General features: G+C 48.1%; 1 protein-coding gene across 1 annotated transcript in view; it reads left to right on the top strand.

The window, feature by feature from the left end:
* VPS8 (VPS8 subunit of CORVET complex) overlaps positions 1-21,388 on the top strand; it is a 1,789,524-nt gene that overhangs the window by 617,004 nt on the left and 1,151,132 nt on the right. The window contains exon 20 of the mRNA XM_085648738.1: positions 1,365-1,411. Coding sequence (XP_085504864.1) covers positions 1,365-1,411 — 47 coding nt within the window. The remainder of the gene's footprint in view (positions 1-1,364; positions 1,412-21,388) is intronic.

The raw sequence follows: 21,388 nt of genomic DNA, 5'->3' as shown, positions 1-21,388 counted from the left end.
GGTTACATACCTGGACTATGCCTGTTAGCTCTGTGACTCTCTTCAGAGTAGCCGTGTGCTGTACACGTCACACTTATTCGTTTATTCATTCAGGATGCACAGTACTGTGCTGTCCTTTGCTGCATGAGACCTCTCCAACCCCAAATGCCATCCTGGACCTTCAAGCAGTCCAGATAGGTGTAGCATGCTTCTCTCTTGCTGACTAGCTCCAAAATACCAGAATTTATTGAAAGAACAGAAGGACACATTTTTCTGATTGATGTGCGGCCTATTAGACTGTCTGAATTAATCTGGGATTTTAGCTAATATTGTTGTGCACTTTTCGACCATGGCACTATGTATAAGTAGGGTAAATGCGAATGTCAGTATTAGCAAAACAGTTGACTCTGATGGCCGATGGAATGCAGAAACTTTCTTACTCTGCCCGTTTTACACATAGGCAAGTTTTTTCACCTGTCCTATCAAACAAGCCTCTATTAAGCGGCAATTTTCACTGGATGTATGAGATTGTGCAATGTTTCTATTCCAGTGCTACATTTGGCCGTGTTAAGCATGTTTATTACTATGTGCTTAATGCTGAGTAATCTGAGGAATTTGCATCATAAATGCTACTTAATTCATTCAGTCCATTTTGGTTTGTGGGTTCTTTCTATGTGGCAACAAATCACAGTGCTGTTAGTAATACATAGGGTGCAGGTTTATGCGGTGGCTAGGGATGTGGAAGGGCCATTAGTTGTACTCAAGAATTGCATTGAGTTCATATTATGACATACTCCGTTTTGTGGCCCAGCTTACAGTTTCCACCCTTTGTTTATGGCAAGTTCTGATATTTTGATGTCATGAGGACTAACCTGTTGACACTCCAGTAAGATGTAACCTCACTAGCCCACTGCATCAAACTTTGCCACATATGTCAACGTTCAACTCAGTGCAATAAGTCTCAATCCAATTATGCCCTTGGCATCTAGAATTGCTGAGTAACAGCTGCATACTGGGCAGTGCAGTCAGCTATATTGGGCACAGGGACTTGCAGCATTAAAAGTGCACAATTGCAGTGTGGCTCATGCATGGAACTGAAAGATGGGTCAAATGATCCTCCAATGATGGTTGATCACACAGTATAGGAATTGTCTACAGTTGAAAAGAACTTTAATTCTAATCAAGTGACTTTATTGTTTGAGTTGTGTGAGCCTTACTAGATTTTGAAAATCTATCCACTTGTTTCACTCTTTTGGTGTTGAATTAAATTGTTATTTTGTGATATGTTTTACTTTGACCCTGTAAAATAATGTTGGCAGCTATTCTGTCCCTTTGGTGCCTGATAATGATGCTGACATGTTGCTTTGTTTACGCTCGATCCCTAGGACATGGTGCCTGTCATAGTTGATTACTGTCTTCTGCTGCAGCACACGTGAGTGAGAGCTTGCTTGCCTCTGTTGTCACATTCAATTATATTGTTCCATATGTACTGGCTTTCTACCTTGAAGTGGCACATTTTCTTTTTTCTTACAACACTTTATTGAACACCGTTTGTTATTGAAATAAGAATAGAGTACTTCTCCGAGCAGTGCATCTTTATCTGGTGACCTTGACGACTCTGTCCTACAGATGTCTAAGTGATTAAGAAGCACTCAGTTATTTTTAAGTGCTTGCTGATCTTCTTATAGCATCTGCTTGTAACATATATTATATAATGTTACTTATACATTCAGATGTACAAGGTATCTGTTTTGAAATGAACAGATTAGCCTTGCTTCGAGGGCATGGGTTCTGTAACCACTCCTTACCATCATTATTACATTATAATACATGGTATTCTTCATTTCCTATAAAAAAACGGTCTCTAATATCTTTATAATATGCGACTTCTGACTCAACTAGTTGCCTATTATACAGAAATTACACCAAAACTCAACTATAATAACTTATTACAGTTGAACTCTGCGGTCACAATGCAAAGGAGAAAAGCTGGTCAGATCATGGAGCATAATTAAAGCAGCTGCTAAAGGAACAAAACAAAACGTTGCTTTTCTGTTTTTTATGCTCTGTTTTTCTTGCTGCATAGTAACAAGCAGAAAGACATATTTATGGCCAGATGTTTATTTTTTGCACTCCTAAGGTAATGATAGATAAGGTAGAACCTGCCTGTTTGTATACTTTCCGAGTTACTGTGCTGTTTCTAAAAAAAACAACTCTTAATAAACTGATTCTAAAATCTTTGGTGACAAATATCTACTAGCTTTTTTAATGTGTTTAATTTTGCACTAGAGATTCTATTTTTATTCTTGCAAACATGCTGTCTCTCTATCCTTTGAAAGAGCTAAGTTAGCCAATCTAAGTATTGAAGTGGTTTGTTGAAAAGGTGATGGTGTGACTGTATTATAAGGAATAAAGTTCCCCCTGCCATATATGATAAGGATATTACAACTCACCTCTGAGTTCTGTAACCCTGTATATATGGTCATAGAACTCTTTGGTGACATGCAATATCCTTATAATGTACAGCAGAGTGCACTTTATCCCATATATCACGTTACCATTGCTGTTCTGTCTGGGTCCCTCTGAATTACCACCCAGAGAGGATTTTTTTCCACATGTGGGTGATGAGGATAATGTTTGTGCCGACTTGAAAATTCCTTTTACGTCCTTTGTGAGCTTGAACAAAGCAAGATCTGCATGGCAAATGTATAGAATTGTAGAACTTATGCAATAACTACACATGACTTTCCACGCAGATGAATTTACCACAAACGCCTTTACCATGCATGTTAAGTATATGTAGGGCAAGTATCTATAATTTGTATTTTTTAAATCAGTTAATTTAAACCCTATATGTATGTATCTTCGCTGTAAAATACAAAGGTTGCTTTGATGTTATATTTTACCCACACAAAACCATAGATTCATTAAGAAACTAGAACTTGCGGCTTAAAGTTACTTAACTGCATGAGTTATAGATTTTTCAGATAAGTATAAGTATAACTATAGCTGCTGAATTATTATTGTTTTGTGTTGGTAAAATATCAACCTGACTATAACGACCCTATAAAATGTTTTTGCTGTAGTGAATTTCTATGTCTTTTGTTAACGTAAAGTAATACATAATTACCGTACATTAATACAACTACCACGGCACACAGCCTTTGGTTGTGTACGGCGGGACGCGAGTGGATCCACAAAGGATCTGTGTCCCTAGATATACAAATTTGTATTTCTTCAGTAACTCCAAAACTACTGAACAAATTAACACCAAATTACAAAACTTACTCATTCTGGACCAAGAGCTAGCTTTCTGCCAAATTTGGTATAAATCCGATCAACGGTTCGGCCTGGAGTGGTGTGAAAAAGAAAATGCAAATCTCCATAGGCATTGTATGGGGAAAAAGTGTTTTGCCCCCCCCCCCCTTTTCTCGGTCCCCGCTTGACGAATCACCTCAAAATTTTTCAGACAGCATCTGAACTGACTAGCGTACTATTTTTTGAAAATGTCATCAAGATTCGTTGATCCGTGCCAAAGTTTATAGCAAAACAAAAAATGATTTGTCTATTGGAAAAGTTGGTCCTAACTATAACTACCTACTGGCTATTTCCAGTAGGATATGGCGATATATTCCAAGAAACACAACATTTTATGAAGGCAGACGCGTTTCAGCCGTTAGCTTTCCTCAGTGCTATAACATGTATATACATTGCCCACAGTGTTTGGTTCATTCAAATAATGAGCACATCCTCCTCATTGGTAGATTCAATACATGTGAGGATGGGATTCATGTATAACATTGCAGCTCCAACAAACATGGGGCACTCCCGGGGATTTGCCTGAAATACATTCTATTAATGCAGACGATTTGACATTTTAACAACAAATATTGGTACATTACCTTACCAGAATGGCAGCTGTAATAGAAAGAAATGCTCCTCAGTCCTTTCTCGTCTGCCACTATTTCGTTTCAAATCTTTTTATAGAAAATACTGTTCAAATAGAGATAATATATCCATCAAAATCAACAAGATCATCAAAAAACTAAATGAAAGAAAGAGGGAAAGAGAAGAGAGAAAGAAGGCGTCAAAGAAAAAGAGGAAGAGGAGAACGATAGTCAGCGGCCCCCAAGAACAGAGAATGTAGGTGCAGAAAGCGAGGTTGCTGTGTGCCCTTAAGCCATCATGGCCCCAGAGTGCCGTTCTAGGGGAGGACAAGGTTACCCAATTTGTAGAAGGGAGTTGGGTGATGAGAGGATCCAACTGAGGGGGGGTGTTGTGTGATGTGGAGGTGTGGTGAGTAAGGCGTCCCACCTCTGAATACTGATCCCCTGTATGTGGAGCGGGGCATGGAGGGGAAGGGATGTGACTGCTTGCAAAGGTTACCCCACATAGTGGGAAGTTTATTTGGTATCTCTATTGGGCCCCCAAAGGCTATCCACGTCTGTGGCGAGTAAATTGTCCTCAAATAGGCATAGAGCCCGAAGCTTCGGAGGATGATCCAATTTGCCAAAATAGTCTACCAACAGTTGCCAGAGTTTTGTAAAGTTGGTGCCGCGAAGTTGCAAACGGGCTGTGAGTAACACCATTGCCATAGTATGCCACAGGCGGGTGAACCAGATATTCACTGGAGGTGCTTCACCCTTCTTCCAGTATAGAGCTATGATTTGTTTAACTGCGCCAAGCATATGTAGGCTTAGGTGCCAATCGTTACGCGTCAAGGAAAGCAGGTTAACAGGCTTGTGGGCCTAAAATGACCGTGGATGGAGTTTCTGGCACGGGATAACCAAGTACCAGTTTGATGTCACTAAGGACCTCCTTCCAATAGGTGGTCAAGAGTGGGCAATCCACCAAATGTGAAGAAAATCTCCAATGGCGCTCGTGCAACGCCAACAGAGAGGCGAGGAGGTAGGAAACATGTTGTGCAACCCATGGGGAGTGTAATACCATTGTGTCATAACCTTGTATGCGGTTTTCCACTGGGAGATGCTGCGGAAGACCTTTGGGCTGTTGCACCACTAGTGGTCCCATTGTGTAGAAGTGATGTCAGCAGTGTGGGACAACCCGGGGAGAGTATTGAAGGACTTGATATGTGCGAGAGATCAGACCCTTGGAGATGTTAAAAGAGCGCACCAAGGAATAAGAGGGCGGGTGGCTCCCTGTGCGGAGGATGACGCCTGGACTCAGTGCCGGATTTGAAGATACTGTAACCGAGTACCCTCGGAGAGCTGAAAGTCCCGTTTGCATTGCTCGAAGGATTTGAAGGAATTCCCCTTGAAAAGGTCCCGGAGTGTCCGGCACACCCCCGTTCGTTCAGGCTGAGAAAGAATGTGGGTGCAAGGCAGGTGGGAAGTGAGGATTGCGTGCACTAGGGATGTGAGACCCCTGGACAATGCTAACTTATCCCAGATATCGAGCACAGTTTTTGTTGGGATGACCATATAGGCGCTGCATGACCGAGCCTCCCGTGGGAGCCAGGCAAGATCCCATAAACGTTTGCAGGTCACCGCCCTATCCATATCAAACCAGACCTTCTCGCTCTCCCATGCCATCCATTCCGAAATTAAACGAAGGTGAGAGTCCCAATAGTACTCCATTAATTTGGGACAAGCCAACCCCCCCCCCCCCGTCTCGTGGAAGCAGGAGAAGTTTATTGGAAAAGCCCAGACGGTGCCTCCCCCAAATGAAATTAGTGAGGTCACACTGAAGATTCTGAATCTGGTGTTGCGGGAAAGGTTTAGGCAAGGTCTGGAATAGATCTAAGATTTTCGCTAAGACCGACATTTTGACTGTATTTTAGCGACCCAGCCAGGAAAGGGGCAGAGCCTTCCACATTCGCAAATCCTCTAGAACGGCCTTTTTGCATTCTTGCCAATTGGTCTGTGACCACGTGCTGAAATGGGGAGTCAAATTGAGCCACAGGTACCGAATGGAGGTGAAGCCCACTGATATGGGACAAGAGACCGGAGCACAGGTTTCTCCGACTCAGGGATCGTGAGATTCAAGGCCTGTGATTTAGCGTGATTAATTTTGAGGCCGGAGACCAGTTCGAACAACTGAAGCAGCCAATGGAGGGCGAGCAGAGAGGTTTGCGTGCGGGACAGCGTGAGAAGGAGGTCATCCGCGAATAAGTCTATTTTGTGGTCCAAACCCCTTAGAGTGATGCCATGGATGTCAGGGGACTGGAGAATCGGGGCGGCAGGGGGCTCTACTACGAGTGCAAATAAGAGAGTGGAGAGGGGACAGCCCTGTTGAGTGCCCCTATGAACAGCGATAGGACTCGTAAGTTGGCCGTTGATCCGTACCTGGGCTAAAGGTGAGAGGTAGGGAGCCATGATCCTAGCAATCATCCGGGGTCCCAGCCCTATTTTATGCTGGACAGCCCGGAGGAAGATCCAATCCACCCGGTCAAATGCTTTTTCGGCATCAAGTGACAACAAGCATGTGTGTATATTCCTGTGGTGGGCCTTCCCGACTAAGTGGGTGATGCGCCGCACATTGTCGCCCCCTGCCGGTGACGGATGAAGCCGACCTGATCTGGCTCAATTAGCCCTGGCAGGTGCGGATCGAGTCGTTTGGCCAGTATTTTGGTATAGATTTTAAGATCCGTGTTTAAGAGCGCGATGGGGCGGAAAGAGGAACGGAGTGTGAGATCCTTCCCTGGTTTGGGAAGCAGCACGATTTCGGCCATCGCCATAGAGGCGGAGGGCCCCCACGAGTCCAAGAAAGAGTTAAAAAGGCAAAGTAGATGATCCTTAAGCTGCGGAAGGAAAACACGATAAAAAGAGACCGGAAGGCCGTCTGGGCCCGGAGACTTACCGAGTGGGAGGTCTTTCAGAGCGCCTGCGAGTTCCTCCTGGGTAAGTGGGTCTTCAAAGAGCTGTGCATGATGTCGGCCAATCGAGGACCCGGTGCAGTCCCCAAGTACTGCCTGAATCTGATCCGGATTGGGTGGATCCCGTGCATAAAGAGGAAGGCTTTCAGTTTAGCGGCTTCAGTGGTAGACCATGTGCCGTCATCCAATTTTATTTTAGCAATGTGTGCCTCTGTGGGCCGTTTCGGAAAGCGACGGGCCAGGACTGCTCCCACTTTATCCCCCCTTTCATAGTACCTTTGCTTCAAGGCCAGGAGAGCATGTTCTGCTTTGTTGGTTCTGTGGGCCTGTAGCTGGCCGCGGAGCATAGCCAGGCGTCATTTGTGAAGGGCAAGAGGATGTTTTTGGTCCAATGTTTCGAGCACTTTTATGTTGCAAGATAGATTGTCCTCAAAGAGGCGGGCTTCACACGCCCGTGGTATGGCAATAGAGGTGATACAGACCCGAATCGTGGCCTTAAAGGCGTGCCAGACCATGGGGAAAGGGGTTTCGGGGAGATCGTTAGACAAGAAATAGGATGAGATGGCTTCTCGGAGCTCCGAGACATCCACAGGGTCTCGAAGAACCTGAGGAGGGAGTCGCCAGCGAGGGTAGCGATGTGAATGAGAGGAGGGATCCTGCAACAGAAGCTCCACATGGGCGTGGTCCGAGATAGAGATATCGGACATAGACGCCGAAAGGGTGTTACTTATCAAGGAGTGCGAAACGAATACATAATCGATGCAGGAGTATGAACGGTGCACATGTGAATAATAGGAATAGTCCCTTACGGCTGGGGAGTGGTAATGCCAAATGTCTATTAAGCCAAGATCAGTAAGGTGCTTTTTCAAAGAAGAGGACATAACCCCGCCCCATGAAACGAGCCATCACTGCGGTCCAGACTCTTGTCCCATACCAGGTTGAAGTCCCACACCCAGGATAAGGTGAGGGTCATCATGTGTTATCTGTTCCTGTAGGAGTTTCCTAATAAAGAGGTCCTGTGCTTGATTAGGAGCATAAATGTTGCAAAGTGTGAATGCCCATTGCCCGATCCTGATAACCAGTTTGAGGAATCTACCATCTTTACTACGGATCACCCTGGAATCCCCCCATTGGATGCCTGCCCTGCAGAGAATAGCCACCCCAGCCGTTTTGGTAGATGCAGATGCCCAGTATTGAAGGGGATATCGAGGGTGGGGCATGCAGGGGACATCTGTCATCAACAGGTGAGTCTCCTGTAGGAAATTGATGTCTGGGTTCTGTTGCAATAGGTATCGCCAAATCTGGCTGCGCTTGTTGGAGGAGTTAAGACCTTTTAGGTTAAGGGAGAGGAATTTCAAACGGGGTATAGAAGTCATGACGAAGGCAGATTACGCACAGGTGCCATCGCGGGTAGGAAGAATAGGTTGCAACGCAGCGCAATGCAGCCTCCCCCGGTATAGCCCAATAGAAAGCAAGTGCAGCAATGATAGCTCACCATGTTCGGCGCTCGGTAGGGAAGGGAGACCCCAGCGAGTAATAGCCCTTGATCAAGGAATGGCACACCCCTAGTAGTTAGGTATCCCCTCCCTCCAGGCAGAAAAGAAGAGAGAAAGAAAAAAGAAAAGGGGAGAAGAGAAAAGAGAAATAGAGTATCCAAAGTGAACAACGGCGCAGTAGCATAAGCCATCCCAGAGATGTCACTCTCCGAGGAATAGGAGGGGGAGCGGGTCTCAGAAGATCAGCATCGCCGTCAGAAGGTGCACACCGGCACCGCTGCCACGCTGTGGACAGAGCAAGGGGCAAACGCACCAGGGGCATGAAAATCCAAACCTGTCTCCGTTAGGAACTGTCAAGCACGAAGAGGAGTGGTGTACTTCAGAGATATAGCAAACCGTTCAGTTCTCTTTATGCGGAGAGCAGGGGGGGGACCATCCGCCATCCAAAGAGCGGAGATGTTGGATGATGTCTTGTTTAGCTTAGGAAGAGGAGAGCTCCCCCCACCTAGACTGGCGCCGCGATCTAAGCACTCAAGCCCACTGTAGCTTCGCAGGCTCTCGGCCCAAGGGAGGTAGTCGCGAAGGGCTGGACGGTGAAGAGGTGGTCGGGAGCTGAAGCAGTCGGGAGGCCTCTTGAAAGGATCGCAGCACCCGGCGTTTTAATTCCCATTGAAAGATGAGTGCGAAAGGATGACCCCACTGATATTTGACGCCCAACTCTCGAAGCTTGTCGGTTACAGGTTTGAAGTCCCTGCGGCACCGGAGCGTGGTGGGAGCAAGATCCTGAAATAGCTGTATAGGAGAACCCTTGTAGGACAACTCAAACTTGGAACGTGCTGCCTTTAAGATGGCCTCCTTTTCAGTGAAGAAGTGGACCCTGGCCAGTATATCGGGGACCAGACTGGAGCGTACTGGAGGTCCAGACACACAGTGGGCGCGATTCAGCGCAGGTGGAGAGGCATCATCGTCCCCTCTGATTTCGTGAAGGAGACCAGCAGCGAAAGTCAAGATGTCAGAGACCTCCGCCCCCGTCGGGACCCCCCGCAGGCGCAGGTTGTTGCGGCGGCTCCGGTTTTCGAAGTCCTCCTGCTTAATTTGGAGCTCAATATGCTGTTCCTCCAGGAGAGCCAAACGTTGCCAGAATTGCTCTTGATCCTCCGTGCGAGGTGACGTCTCTTCTGAGCTCCTTGACGCAGGATTTCACTTCGGTTTGGAGGGAGCCAATTTCAGACTTGAGCTCTTGCCGAAAATTGGCCATGAATGACTGAGTAACAGGGTCGGGGGGCCCCCTGTCGAAGAAGCCATAGCCGCAGTAGAGGGAAGACCAGGTTTATTCTACAGAGCCATCACAGGATTGTCCTTTGGAGGTACAGACGTGTCCTTCCCTGCCTTACAGCGTAGCTTGACCCCTCCAGCACCCATGCGCCGAATACAGAGCCAGGGCTGAGGGGTGTAGCAGCATAATAAAGGCAGCTGCTGTGTAGTGGGGCAGGGCAGTCTGCAGCAGGGGGTCGAGAGGCGAGTGCTTGACCTTGCAGAGGCCGAGATCACCGGCAGGATGGAGAGAAGAGCCTTGCGAGTCCTCCTGAGGCCCCAGCAGATGCGGTGACCCCCCCCCAACCCCACCACAAACAGAGCCAGGTAGGAGGCGGGGAGACGAGGCTACTCACAAGGGCGTGCAGGAAAGGGCACCAACCCGTCCCGCATTGTGAGTCATCAGGAGGTCCCAAAGTGATCCAGCTGTAGGGCCCAGGGAGGTCGGAGCGAGAGGGCCCGAGCAGGTGCAACCCAGGCAGGAGGAGAGGGATCAGCAGAGGGTTAGCGTCCTAGACGCCAGCGGGGACCAAGGCAAACTCCTTTAGCAGGCCTTCCGAGTGTGGCGTGAGCCAGCAGCAGAGAGACGAGACAGGGCAGATAGGTAGAGTCTGATGCCTGACGCCACTCACCTCAGGGCAGCCGTGCAGTGCCCCCAGGGGCTTGGTGCTGTAGTGGGCGGTCTGCCAGAAGCTGAAGAGTCGTTCCCTCTCTCCTTGGTGAGAGGCCCAAGATGGCGGTGTCCCCAAAAGGTCTCCGGGTGATGCGCCCACTGCACACCTGCAGAAAGGGCCCGATCCTCCGGGGCCCCGCTCCGGATCCCAGGGAAGAACGCAGGACCCACCGATGTGCTGCCTAGGTTGGGCAGCAGGCCCCTGGTAGCTCGCCAAGACCCACGAGGTGCAAAATGGCGGCCGCAGGGTCCCAAGGCAAGCCTCCTTGTCGAAGACGCCAGCACACCAGGGAGCGCACCTGTCAGGCAAGCACTGTCCCGCCACCTCCGGCTCCCTGGTGGATCAAGCGGCAGCTGGAAAGCAGTCCATCGATCCGCAGCCCGGGAGCGAGCGCCGCGTTGCAGGGTCCAAGATGGCGGCCTTCGCCGCGATCCCGGGACAGACCCCCCTCCGCTTCTCCAGGGAACGGGGTCCGGGCGCCGGAGCCACAGTCCGGCCCCAAGAAATCCAGGTAAGGCCTCCAAGGGTGGCGAGAGGGGGCACAGAGGAAGTTCCAACGCCCGGGAGGGCACAAAGTCCTGTGGAGCAGAAGATGGCGGCCCCAGGCTCTCTGTCCAGGCTGCTTTGCTAGGGCCCCAAGGGGCACCACCACCAGGCCCCTAAGTCACAGAAAGGACGAGTCAGGGACTCCCGTGCACCCTCGGCACACAGGCGCTCCAAGCTGCGCCGCCAAGAAAGCTCTAGTACTGCAAAAAAGGCTTTGGAAGGCAGCGGTGGACCGGAGCTTCCGCGGCGTGCGTCTCACTCCATGCTTGGTGAGACCATGCCCCCCAACCTGTGCTATTTTTAAGCTCCTGCCACTATTTTGAACCTACCAATGTAATTCAAGCAAACCCCAAGAGTGCCCCGTGTTGTTTGGAGCTGCGATGTTAAACGTGAGTCCTATCCTCACGAGTATTGAGGCACCCTCTTAAGAGTTTGGTGGGTGCAGATGGGATTTCAGCTGGAATATCTCTCAAACAAAATAATTCCAGCTCCCAACGTGCTCTCAGCCGGTGCAGGCTGAGAGCACGTTGGAATCAGGCCCATAGTATTTCTCATCAAACAAATGAGTTTATTAACACACCACTAACACCAACGCGTTTCGACGTAAGGTCTTGATCAATGTAAGTCCTACATTGATTGATTTTTATACTGATTTCCCTATACGCCCATAGGAATGAATGGAGTGACATTACCTAATAGTGATTCGCAATTTGTGAATCGCTATTAGGTAATGTTTATGAATTGCAATTTATTTTGCGATTCCTACATGCATAAGGGATTGCGATTCCTTAAAATTGCTATTTAGGAATCGCCATTCCTTATGTTGACATTTGGCAGTATGTTCCATAGATCATTATTCAACACTAGTAAAGAAGAATTACATATATCGCAGTATCCCACTTCTTCATTACTACATACACATGTTGTAATCATTATGCAATGAGTTGCGTATACTCAGTCTGCGTCTCTGAGGTATAATATATAGTCATGCACATAGTTGCAGAACCTGACCATAGTGCACAACTGGGATCAAGACCTTGTGTCAAAATGTGTTGGTGTTCGTGTTGAATAAACTCTTGATAACTGCGATACCCTGGAGTGCGGCATCCTTTTGTTTGATGTGATATATATTCCATGCTCCAGTTGCACCGATTGTCTCTGCACTCGTGGGCGGGTGCTGATCACACGAGGGTGCACTCGTTATAAATCCAAGGCTCAATGAAACAGAGAGACCTGCACTCATGTGGAAGAATCAATCCAATTTTTTTCAAAGATATTATAAAATTTTTGCAACATACAATCTGAGATAGTGCCAACACAACATCCCACGCAGGGGAAGTAGAATAATACAGCATAAGAATACAGGCTGGAAGAGGTGCATTGCCCAATACAATCAAGCTCCTTCCTTGTGAAGTGGCCAGAGTAGTGGATACAGTGTCTAAATGTAATGGAGCTTGAAGTCAGTCCTTGCTGGTCCAATATAAGAGCAAGCATTGTTACAAAGGTGTCAAACTCCTGCTGCGACGGCAAATTCTCCATGTCATCCAAGTGAAATGTGTTACATGGAATGAGCATAAATCATACAGAAACTTATCTCAGATGTAACTTAACATAAATAAAAGACAAAATAACCCCCCCTGAAACCCACCCCCCACCCTCCCCGTGGTGGCAGCAACAATCATACAATGATGGAATCATGTGACACTAGAACTCTAATCAAAATTGAAAGAGATGAAGGGACCTTATGGTGGAAGGACAGACAGCCGATGGGAGGCCTCGTGAAAGGAAGGAGACTAAGGTGCCCCATTTTAATTCAAACTTCTTATAGTTATCTCTGAAGATGTCAGACATGCACTCTAAGCTAAGCAATTTCCATAGGCGAGAGCGCTAAAGGGAGATAGACGGAGCCTCCTTCCTCTTCCAGGCGGCTGCCAAAGTGATCTTAGCTGCTCCGATACAAAGCCACATGATCATTTTATCAGCCCGAATCTGGTGTTCTAGGGAAGAGTCACTAAGCCCCAAAAGGACACCTGCCATGGTATTGGGGATGGGATATCCCAACATGTCTTTTATGTGTGCCAGTATTTCCTACCAGAAGGGGCGGATAGTTGGGCAATCCCACCATATGTGTTGAAAGTTCCCAAGTAGTCGGCATCCCCTCCAACATCTGTCAGAGGTGGCGGGGAAGATCTGTTTTAGCTTGGAAGGGTGCAGGTACCAGTCCATCATGGTCTTCATGTGCGCCTCCCTGAGCTCTGTGGAATGATTAAAACATGTAATATCAGACCATAAGTGCGTCCATTCCTCATCAGAAATCGGACGGTGTATCACGTCTTCCCACATGGACATATATCGCGGGAGCGGGGCTAGAGTAGTTTTAAGCAGGAAGCTATATATAAATGAAATTACCCCTTTCATAGAGGTGGTCTTGGTGAGGAAGGCCTCAAATTTTGTGAGGGGTCGGGTGGCAGCCTCCCGTACATGAGGAGTAAGGGCCCAATGCATCAATTGAGTATATTGGTATTTTTCTGTATGCCCTATTTCATAGTCCCGTTTACAGTTATCAAAAGTGAGAGGGTCGAAGTTATGGAACAGGTGTGTCAGAGCTAGACAACCTCCTTTTCTCTAGTCGTCAAAGGGTCCCTCATGTAGGGCTGGGGGGAATGCTGGTTTAAAGTGGAGCGGTGTAAATGGGGAGGGGAACGAAGTCCACCTGTCATCACCCGAGATGGAATCCCACACTTTTAGGTTGGTGCGTGTGGGAGTGCTAATGTATGTATTTTTAGGTCTGTCCCGTCTAGGGCCCCACACCAGATCCAAATTGTCCTCCCCGTCACGCTGCGGTCCATGTGTAGCCAGTGTTTTTTGGATTCCCTTTTTGACCATTCTACCAAGACTCTCAGCCGCGCTGCTTTATAATATAATTGAATATCTGGGAGTCCAACTCCCCCTTCTTTGCGAGAGCGACGCAGTAGAGAGTAAGAGAAGCGAGCACGGCCCCCCTGCCAGATAAAGCGTAGGATCATGGCCTTCACTTTCCGGAAAAAGTCACACTCCATCTCAATAGGTAAGGCCTGAAATAAATGGAGGAGCTTAGGCAGAAGGGTCATTTTCACAGCGTGAATTCGACCTAGCCAGGACAGGAAAAGAGGTTTCCATTTCGTAAGTTCTGTTTGGATGGGTGCAAGGATGGGGGGGAAGTTGGCGTATAGAGTCCGTCGATTCTTGGCGTTAGTTGGACTCCCAAGCATTGGATGGAAGAGGCAGCACACGACAGCGGAGTAAGGGACTGGAGTTTGAGGACCTCTGCTAGTGGGAGGGTGAGGTTGAGTATATACGATTTATTCAAATTTATTTTAAACCCTGACACAACTTCAAAATGTTCAAGTTCCGATTGTAAGTGAGGGTGTGATGTAGCGGGCTCAGAAAGTGACAGAAGGACATTGTCCGCGAATAGGGACATTTTAAGGGACTCGCCAGTGAATGGCAATCCCAGAATTCCGGGGTTAGACCTAATCGCTAATGCTAAGGGTTCTATGCTGAGAGCAAAAAGTAAGGGCGAGAGTGGACACCCCTGTCGGGTGCCTCTAGAGTGGTGAAAGGAGGCTGATTGCACCCCGTTTACTACCACTTTGGAGCGAGGGTGGAGGTAATTAGCTCTAATCATGGTGAGAAATTTAGGTGAAAAGCCGAATGCCGTAAGTGTGAGGAAAAGATATAGCCAGTCAACCCTGTCAAAGGCTTTCTCAGCGTCCAACCCTACTAGGACCATAGGGATTTGGCGTCTGTTGGCCTTTTCTATCAGGTGAATAATTCAACGGGTATTATCGTGTGTTTGACGTCCTTTGATAAAGCCAGACTGATCTGGGTGTATGAGGTCGGGCATGAGGCCATTCAGGTGTTTGGCTAGAATCGAGGAATATAGTTTGGCGTCCATATTTAATAGGACAATGTTGGGGGTCCTTCCCCGGTTTGGGTATCACCGAGATTACGGCCTCTGACATGGTGCCGGAGGTCGTGCCTTCCTCCGCCATAGTGTTAAAAAGACGTGCAAGGTGGGAGCTAAGGTCTGGGGCAAATGTCTTATAAAAAAGTGTGGTGTAGCCATCCGGCCCAGGATCCTTGTGGTGCTTCAAGGCTTTAATGGCCGCGGTAACATCTTCCACTGTTACAGGAGCGGTGAGTAGATCATTCCACTCAGCAGACACCCGGGGTAGAGGCAATGATTGGAGGTAGTCCCGCTGGGCGTTCGAGTCTAAGGTGTCCCCAGCATAAAGCCAAAGAGCTCAGCTTTGTCCTTGTCTTTTTGCGTGAGTTCCCCAGTTGGACCCCTGATTTCACCTATATAGTCTCTCTCTCGTTTATCTTTCAATTGTCTGGCAAGATGTTTGCCAATTTTATTGCCCTGGGTGTATGATAGATGTCGTAATTTGAGAAGCGTGAATTCCGCTCTCTATTAGTATATATAGTGCTGTGAGGTTGCGTAGAGTTTGCCTTGTGGGGTTTAATTTATGGGCGCGTTCAATATAAGACAGCTCATTTTCCAGTATCTCTCTTTCGCTAGCGCGTTGCCTATTCAATGCCGCATTGAGGCCAATACACTCCCCCCCCCCCCCCCTGACAACAGCTTTAAAGGTATCCCAGGTGTTATACTCCGAAGTGTCCTCCGGCCTATTAGTAGCAAAGGAATCAGTAATAATTTTCCTCAGTTTGGTACAGGAATCCCTATCTTGGAGAAGTGACGGCGGAAAGTACCATTTGGGTGTAGTCGGGCGTTCCCATACCAAGTTAGACTTACAGAGAGTAAGGTATGGTCCGATACTGAGAGGGGGAAGATCTTGGCGTCCTGTAAGGCACCTTGCAGGGACTGACTAATAAAGATATAATCAAGCTGAGAGTATGTACGGTGGACATGTGAGTAGAACGTGTAATTTTGCGTCTGTGGGAGAAGCGTTCGCCAGGCGTCTAAGAGGCCCAAGTCACATAAGCGCTGTTGTGTTCCCCCTGAGAAAGAGCCCATATCTGAGCTCTGTGTGTGCGTGCTGTCTAGATCTTTCTGCCATATCAGATTAAAATCCCCCATAAGGATTAGTGGACCCTCTACAAAGTCTATTAATTTCCCCAAAAACGTGTGTAAAAACACCGTCTGGCCAGTGATGGGGGCATATACTACTGCAAAGGTGCAGATCTTCCCTCTCAAGCGCCCTTTAATCATGATCCAGCGACCATCTTTATCACTCTGAACTCCCAATGGTTGGAATTGTACGGAAGAGCGAAACATAATAGCTACCCCCCTATGTTTCGTGTGGGCTGAGGATCTATAAATTAGTGGGAAATGTTTGTGCTTGAAGCCCGTGTCCTCGGCTCTAGCTAAGTGTATCTCCTGTAACGCTACTATGTCGAGGTGGTTGTCAATAATGTATTTCCATACTTAGTGGCGTTTTTGCGGAGAATTAAGACCTTTAACATTCCAAGTTCCAATAGTAATCAGCATTATGCCAGAGGTAATGAACTACAGCTCTCCCAAGGCCCCAAGAGCCCCCCAAGGTCATCGGTCCCAAACCGTCTGCCTGGAGATATGTAATACCAGTTCACACCAACTGTGCCATCCCAGAAGTCAGATAGCCCCTCAAGAGTATTCGTTAAAAAGCCGCCACCACAACCCTCCCGAATCCACCCAATGACCCCTAGAAAAATGAAAACAAACATGAACAGTAAACAATACAAACACTACCAGAAGATCTAATCCTTCCTGCAAATCGGTGATGTGGCGCCGTTTGTTCTGAAATTCGAAGGAGAGCCCAAATGGGTAGGTCCATCTGGACCTGATCTTGTCATCTCGCAGCTTATTGGGAACAGGCCTGAGAAGTTGTCTCCGTGCAAGAGTAGATGGTGCTACATCCTGATATATGGTGCAGGAATAGTCTTGAAATGAGATGGAGTCCTTTGTCCTAGCTGCCTGAAGAACTTCTTTGACTTTTTAGGAGTGGAATTTTGCTAGGATGTCGCGGGGTCGTTTCTTCTCGCCGTGTTGTACACTCCCCACCCGATGAACTCTGTCTAATTTTATTTTAAGAGTCTGTGGGGCCAGAATTTCTGAGAAGAGCCCTACTATGAAGGCCTCCAAGTCAGGCCCTTCCGCGCCCTCCTCCAGGTCTCTGACCCGTATGTTCTCCCTCCGTGCCCTGTTCTCGAGATCCTCTGTCTTGAGCTGCGATTGGTGTAGTTGATCCTTAAGTAAGCGAACATCATCCCGCAGCTCCGTGGAGAGTAGCTCTTGTTCCTGGTGTTGTGTCTCGAGGTCAAGGACCCTAGTGCCCACAGAGTCCACATCTTGTTGCAGGGAGGATAGGCGTTTTGTCAAATCTGACCGTAGTTGGTACATGGAGGATTTGATGTCTTGGCTGATGTTGCTGCGTAATTCAGATTTGAAGTCCTTTAACATGGTTAGGAGGTCCGCTTTCGTGAGGGCCATTGCTGCAGAGCTTGCATCCCCTCTCAACGTTGATCGCTTGTCTGAAGTCGCGAAAAAGTCTGAGACCTTGTTTGGTGTCTTGCTTGTCGTCGTCTTAGGCGGCATATAACTTAGACCCCAGTGGCGTGCAGGTGTAGCAAGGGTAGAGTGAGTATGCAGGGCTCCCGCGGAGGTGCGACATGAAGTAGTGCCTTAAGTGGTGACCCCGGTGCTGTGAGAACTCATCCCAGGAGACTGATGGGGGTTACCTCTCGGGGACTCATCTGTGCAATCCACTGATGTTGCCACGCTGGCGTAGTACAGGCAGAGATGCGCGCAAATGTTCCAAGGAGCGGAGAAAGCCTTGAGGAAACACTCACCCAGCATGAAGCGACCAGTCGGATGAAGCCTTCAATGGATGCTACAAGGCTCCAAGGCGGGATCTGGGCCATAGGAGCAGGGCTCGTTGGCGTTGAGTAGCTCTGCAAAAGTGGTCCCTGTGGAGTGGAGCCGGTGCGTAGGCGTAGTGACGACCAAATCGTGGTGAGGAGTATGGTTGCAGGCTATCAGGGCATTTTCAAGTAGGTGCCCACACCGTAGAATCAGCAGAGGTGCCACCCCAACTACAGTGTCAGATGAGCTCTCCCACGTGGTGACAGCGGACGGCTCTGGGCGCGAAGATGCTGGTGCTGGCGGAAACCGCCATTGAGGGGAGCACGGCCGCCAGTTGAAAGTCAGGCAGGTGCGGCGGTAGGAGAGCTTAGCCGCATCATTTAACAAAAATTGCCGCCACGATCGCCCCGATGCCGCCGCTACCTTAAGCGTAAGTCTGCACCTCAAATGCGGGGCTCTGCCTCCTCCCCGTCCGTTAGAAACCAGGAAAGGCTCCGGTCGCCGCAGTGCTCACGCCGCCATTTTGGCTGTGGCAGACTTCCATCTTCACGGCAGCCCGAAGCCAAACCGCGCTGTTCTCAGGACGGTCAGATTACTCGGACGGCCCCACGCTGATGCCTCACATCCTCCCACGCTGGCAGGCTCTATTTGTGGCATTTCCAGGGTTCTGCAGCCGCTTCTTTGCACAGCAAGACAAGGCGTGGATCAGGAGCATACAAAGACGCGTTTCGACAGAACGCCTTTATCAATGCCGCCGCCTTATATGTCCCAGATAGTGGGATTGCTTAGAGGTGGACACAGGCCACGCCCTCTTTCTCCACCACTCTGCAAATGCACCTCCTGGCGCGCTCTTGGTTGGGGGATGAAGCCCCCTTGCCTCCTGAGTGTCCCTGGGGGCCAACTAGCACTCCCGTTATCTCTAGTAAGCCCCACACAGCTGGATTGCTGAGAGTGGTCCGAGGCCACGCCCCCTTTTTACACCACTAGCGCACTACTGCTCGGGGGGATGTAATCCACTTTAGTCCTGAGGTCCTCAGCACACAAGAGGACCTCATCGCCCCACCAGCAGTGCTCCAAGTGGCACGTTTGCAGAGTGGTGTAAAAAAAGGGGCGTAGCTTCGGACCACCTCTCAGCAGTCCCACTGTGTGAGGCTTATTGGAGGTACCCCGTGGGCTAGTTGACCCTTGAGGACCCTTATGATTCTAGGGGACTTAATCCCCCAACCCAGAACGCACCAGGAGGCGCGTTTGCAGAGTGATGCATGGAGGGGGCGGTGCCTCCAGTAAGATGCTGTTTTTTTTCCTCAGTAGTGGGGCTGTGCGGCCCCCCTTCTCAGAATATTTTGTGGGCATGGCCATATGTTGATACATTTTTTTATATCAAAAGGAGGGGGGCCGTGTGGTTCCCCCCCCCCCCCCCCCCCCCCCCCCCTCCTGAGGCCTTTTTCGGCATTGCGATGTTTTTTTTAATTGATATTTTTTGGGGAGGGGCCCTCCTTTCCTGGGCCATTTTTGTCCCGGACCCCAACCACTGGGCCATGGCCTCTCGTTGGGGACCGCGGGGGAGCCCCAATGCCCACGCGGTCCCAGCCCTCTCCTCACCTCCTGCGGGAGCAGGCATTGCAAACATGCAGCTCCCCTTGTCCAAAAGCAACTCTGCTTTACTTCAGGGAAGCGAGAGCATGTTTCCTGCTCTCGCTTCAACGAAGCAAAGCAGAAATTTTCTATGACAGGGCAGGAGCCATGCCATAGCAAGCTTCAATGTCCCGGGGCATGTCACCTCATTCAGTAAAGACCCGGAGAGTTGGCAGTCCCTGGGGCTTGGGGGGCCCACTAGGCCCCCCCCCGGCCATAATTTTGGTGTGCCCCGGGGAGGTGGCAGTCCTCGGGGCTTGGGGGTGGCCCGCGTGGCTCCCGCATATATTAACAACATTACCTCCGGAAACCTGGCCCACCCGGGGGCTTATTAGAGCAAAGCGGGAGACTATGTTTTTTTTTTTTTTTAAATTCGGGGGATTCGCGCACCCAGAGTGAATCCCGCCAAATTTCTTTTTTTTTTAATTCTTTTTTTGCCAGGGACCCCCTGAGCAGGCCTAGGGGGTCAGGGTGTTTCTACCCTGCCCCCTTATATTGTTTTTCATACTTTTTTCTTGTGACTCAGTTCTACCGAGTCACACGAAAACTGATAACACTTTCTGGTTTGAAGTTTTGACAGCCAATCAGAAACAAGCTTGAGCTAGGGAGGGTTCGTGGATCCACCGCGGTCACCAGATATATAATTTTTTTTAAATGAATATATCAGGAACTACTGAACGAATTTACACCATTTAGAAAAAAAAAAGAACGCTTTCCGAACCAAGAGCTACCTTTTGAACAAATGTGGTATAATTCCATTCAGCAGTTTGGCGTTGTAGCTTTGTCTAAAGTTTCCTATGGAAATTAACATGGAGAAAACACGTTTTGGGACCCCCTTTTTTCTCAGCCTCCACTTGACGAATCACCCCGAAACTTTAAAGACGAGAGCTGGCCGGAGCGTCCCATTTGTTTTGAAAATTTCGCGAAGATTCGTAAAACGGCGCCAAAGATATTGGCAAATCAAAAAACGCTTTTCGTATGGAAAATAGGTCAGAGAGAGAGCGAGTGAGAGAGAGAGACTATATATTTATATAAATATATCTATTTATATATGTGTGTGTCTCTATAATTTGTTTTCTTTTAGGAGAACCCCCATGTATGTTTTTAATTTACTCCTGATTTTTTTTTCCCATCCCTATACCCAAACATTTTTCTTTCCTCCCTTTACCCACTACCTGCACCTAAGCCTTTTTTTGCCTAAATAGCATATTAATTATATATTTTTTTACTGCTTACCTGCATGTTAAAGGCACGTGTGGAAAAGGTACACATACTTATCTGCATGGTACTTACCTGCTTGTTAAAAGCTGTGTGGTAAAGACTGTGTTGTAGAGTTGTCTCCCAATGCATAGATGCAGAATATAGGAAAGTGCGGAGAGTAGCACTGTAACAGAACTGTAAAACTCCCGACTTAGAAGTGCTTCAATTGGTACTGAAGTGTCTACATAAGATGGAACTTGGTGTTCCCTCCTGTCATCGCTCTGCACGTAGTTGCATAACGCATTACATAACTTTAAAATTGAATTAGGCTTCACATTACTCTGATTACATTTTTTAATATTTTTTTATATTTCTGGCTGTGACCTATAGTTATGAGGATTTATTCAACTGGTGGAGTTTAGTTGGTTTTAGAGCCAGGGTAATTAGGGTGGCATGTTTTGCAGCATGTACCTATGCTATAAGCACGTGCAGTGCACTATTTTGCTATTTTGTTGCTGGATCTATGTTAAGAAGAACCTTTTGTATGTCGCTTAAGTAGATTTGTTCAGGATAGTTAGAAGTAGAATTCAGATCTTTTGCACCCAACCAAATCAACCTTTGAATAATATCAGCCCTTCCAAATGACAAGTGGAGTCCCCGCCATACATAGATCCTATATGTCATCCCTATACCTTAGGCACAAATAGCAGACTCCTGACAGTGCTGCATACAACTAGAGAAACCTATTCCAAATAATATCTTGCCAGATACACTAGTGATCACTAAGGGAAAAAGATCATTTTCTTTAAAATAACCCTCACACACCAAAAGCTCCCTTGGTGGCATGCTTCATCATTGGGTT

This window comes from Triturus cristatus, chromosome 3_2 (assembly GCF_964204655.1).
Source record: "Triturus cristatus chromosome 3_2, aTriCri1.1, whole genome shotgun sequence".
In the NCBI taxonomy this organism is placed as follows: Eukaryota; Metazoa; Chordata; class Amphibia; order Caudata; family Salamandridae; genus Triturus; species Triturus cristatus.
The sequence above is the reverse complement of the archived record's forward strand: the minus strand, read 5'-3'. Positions and strand labels throughout refer to the sequence as shown.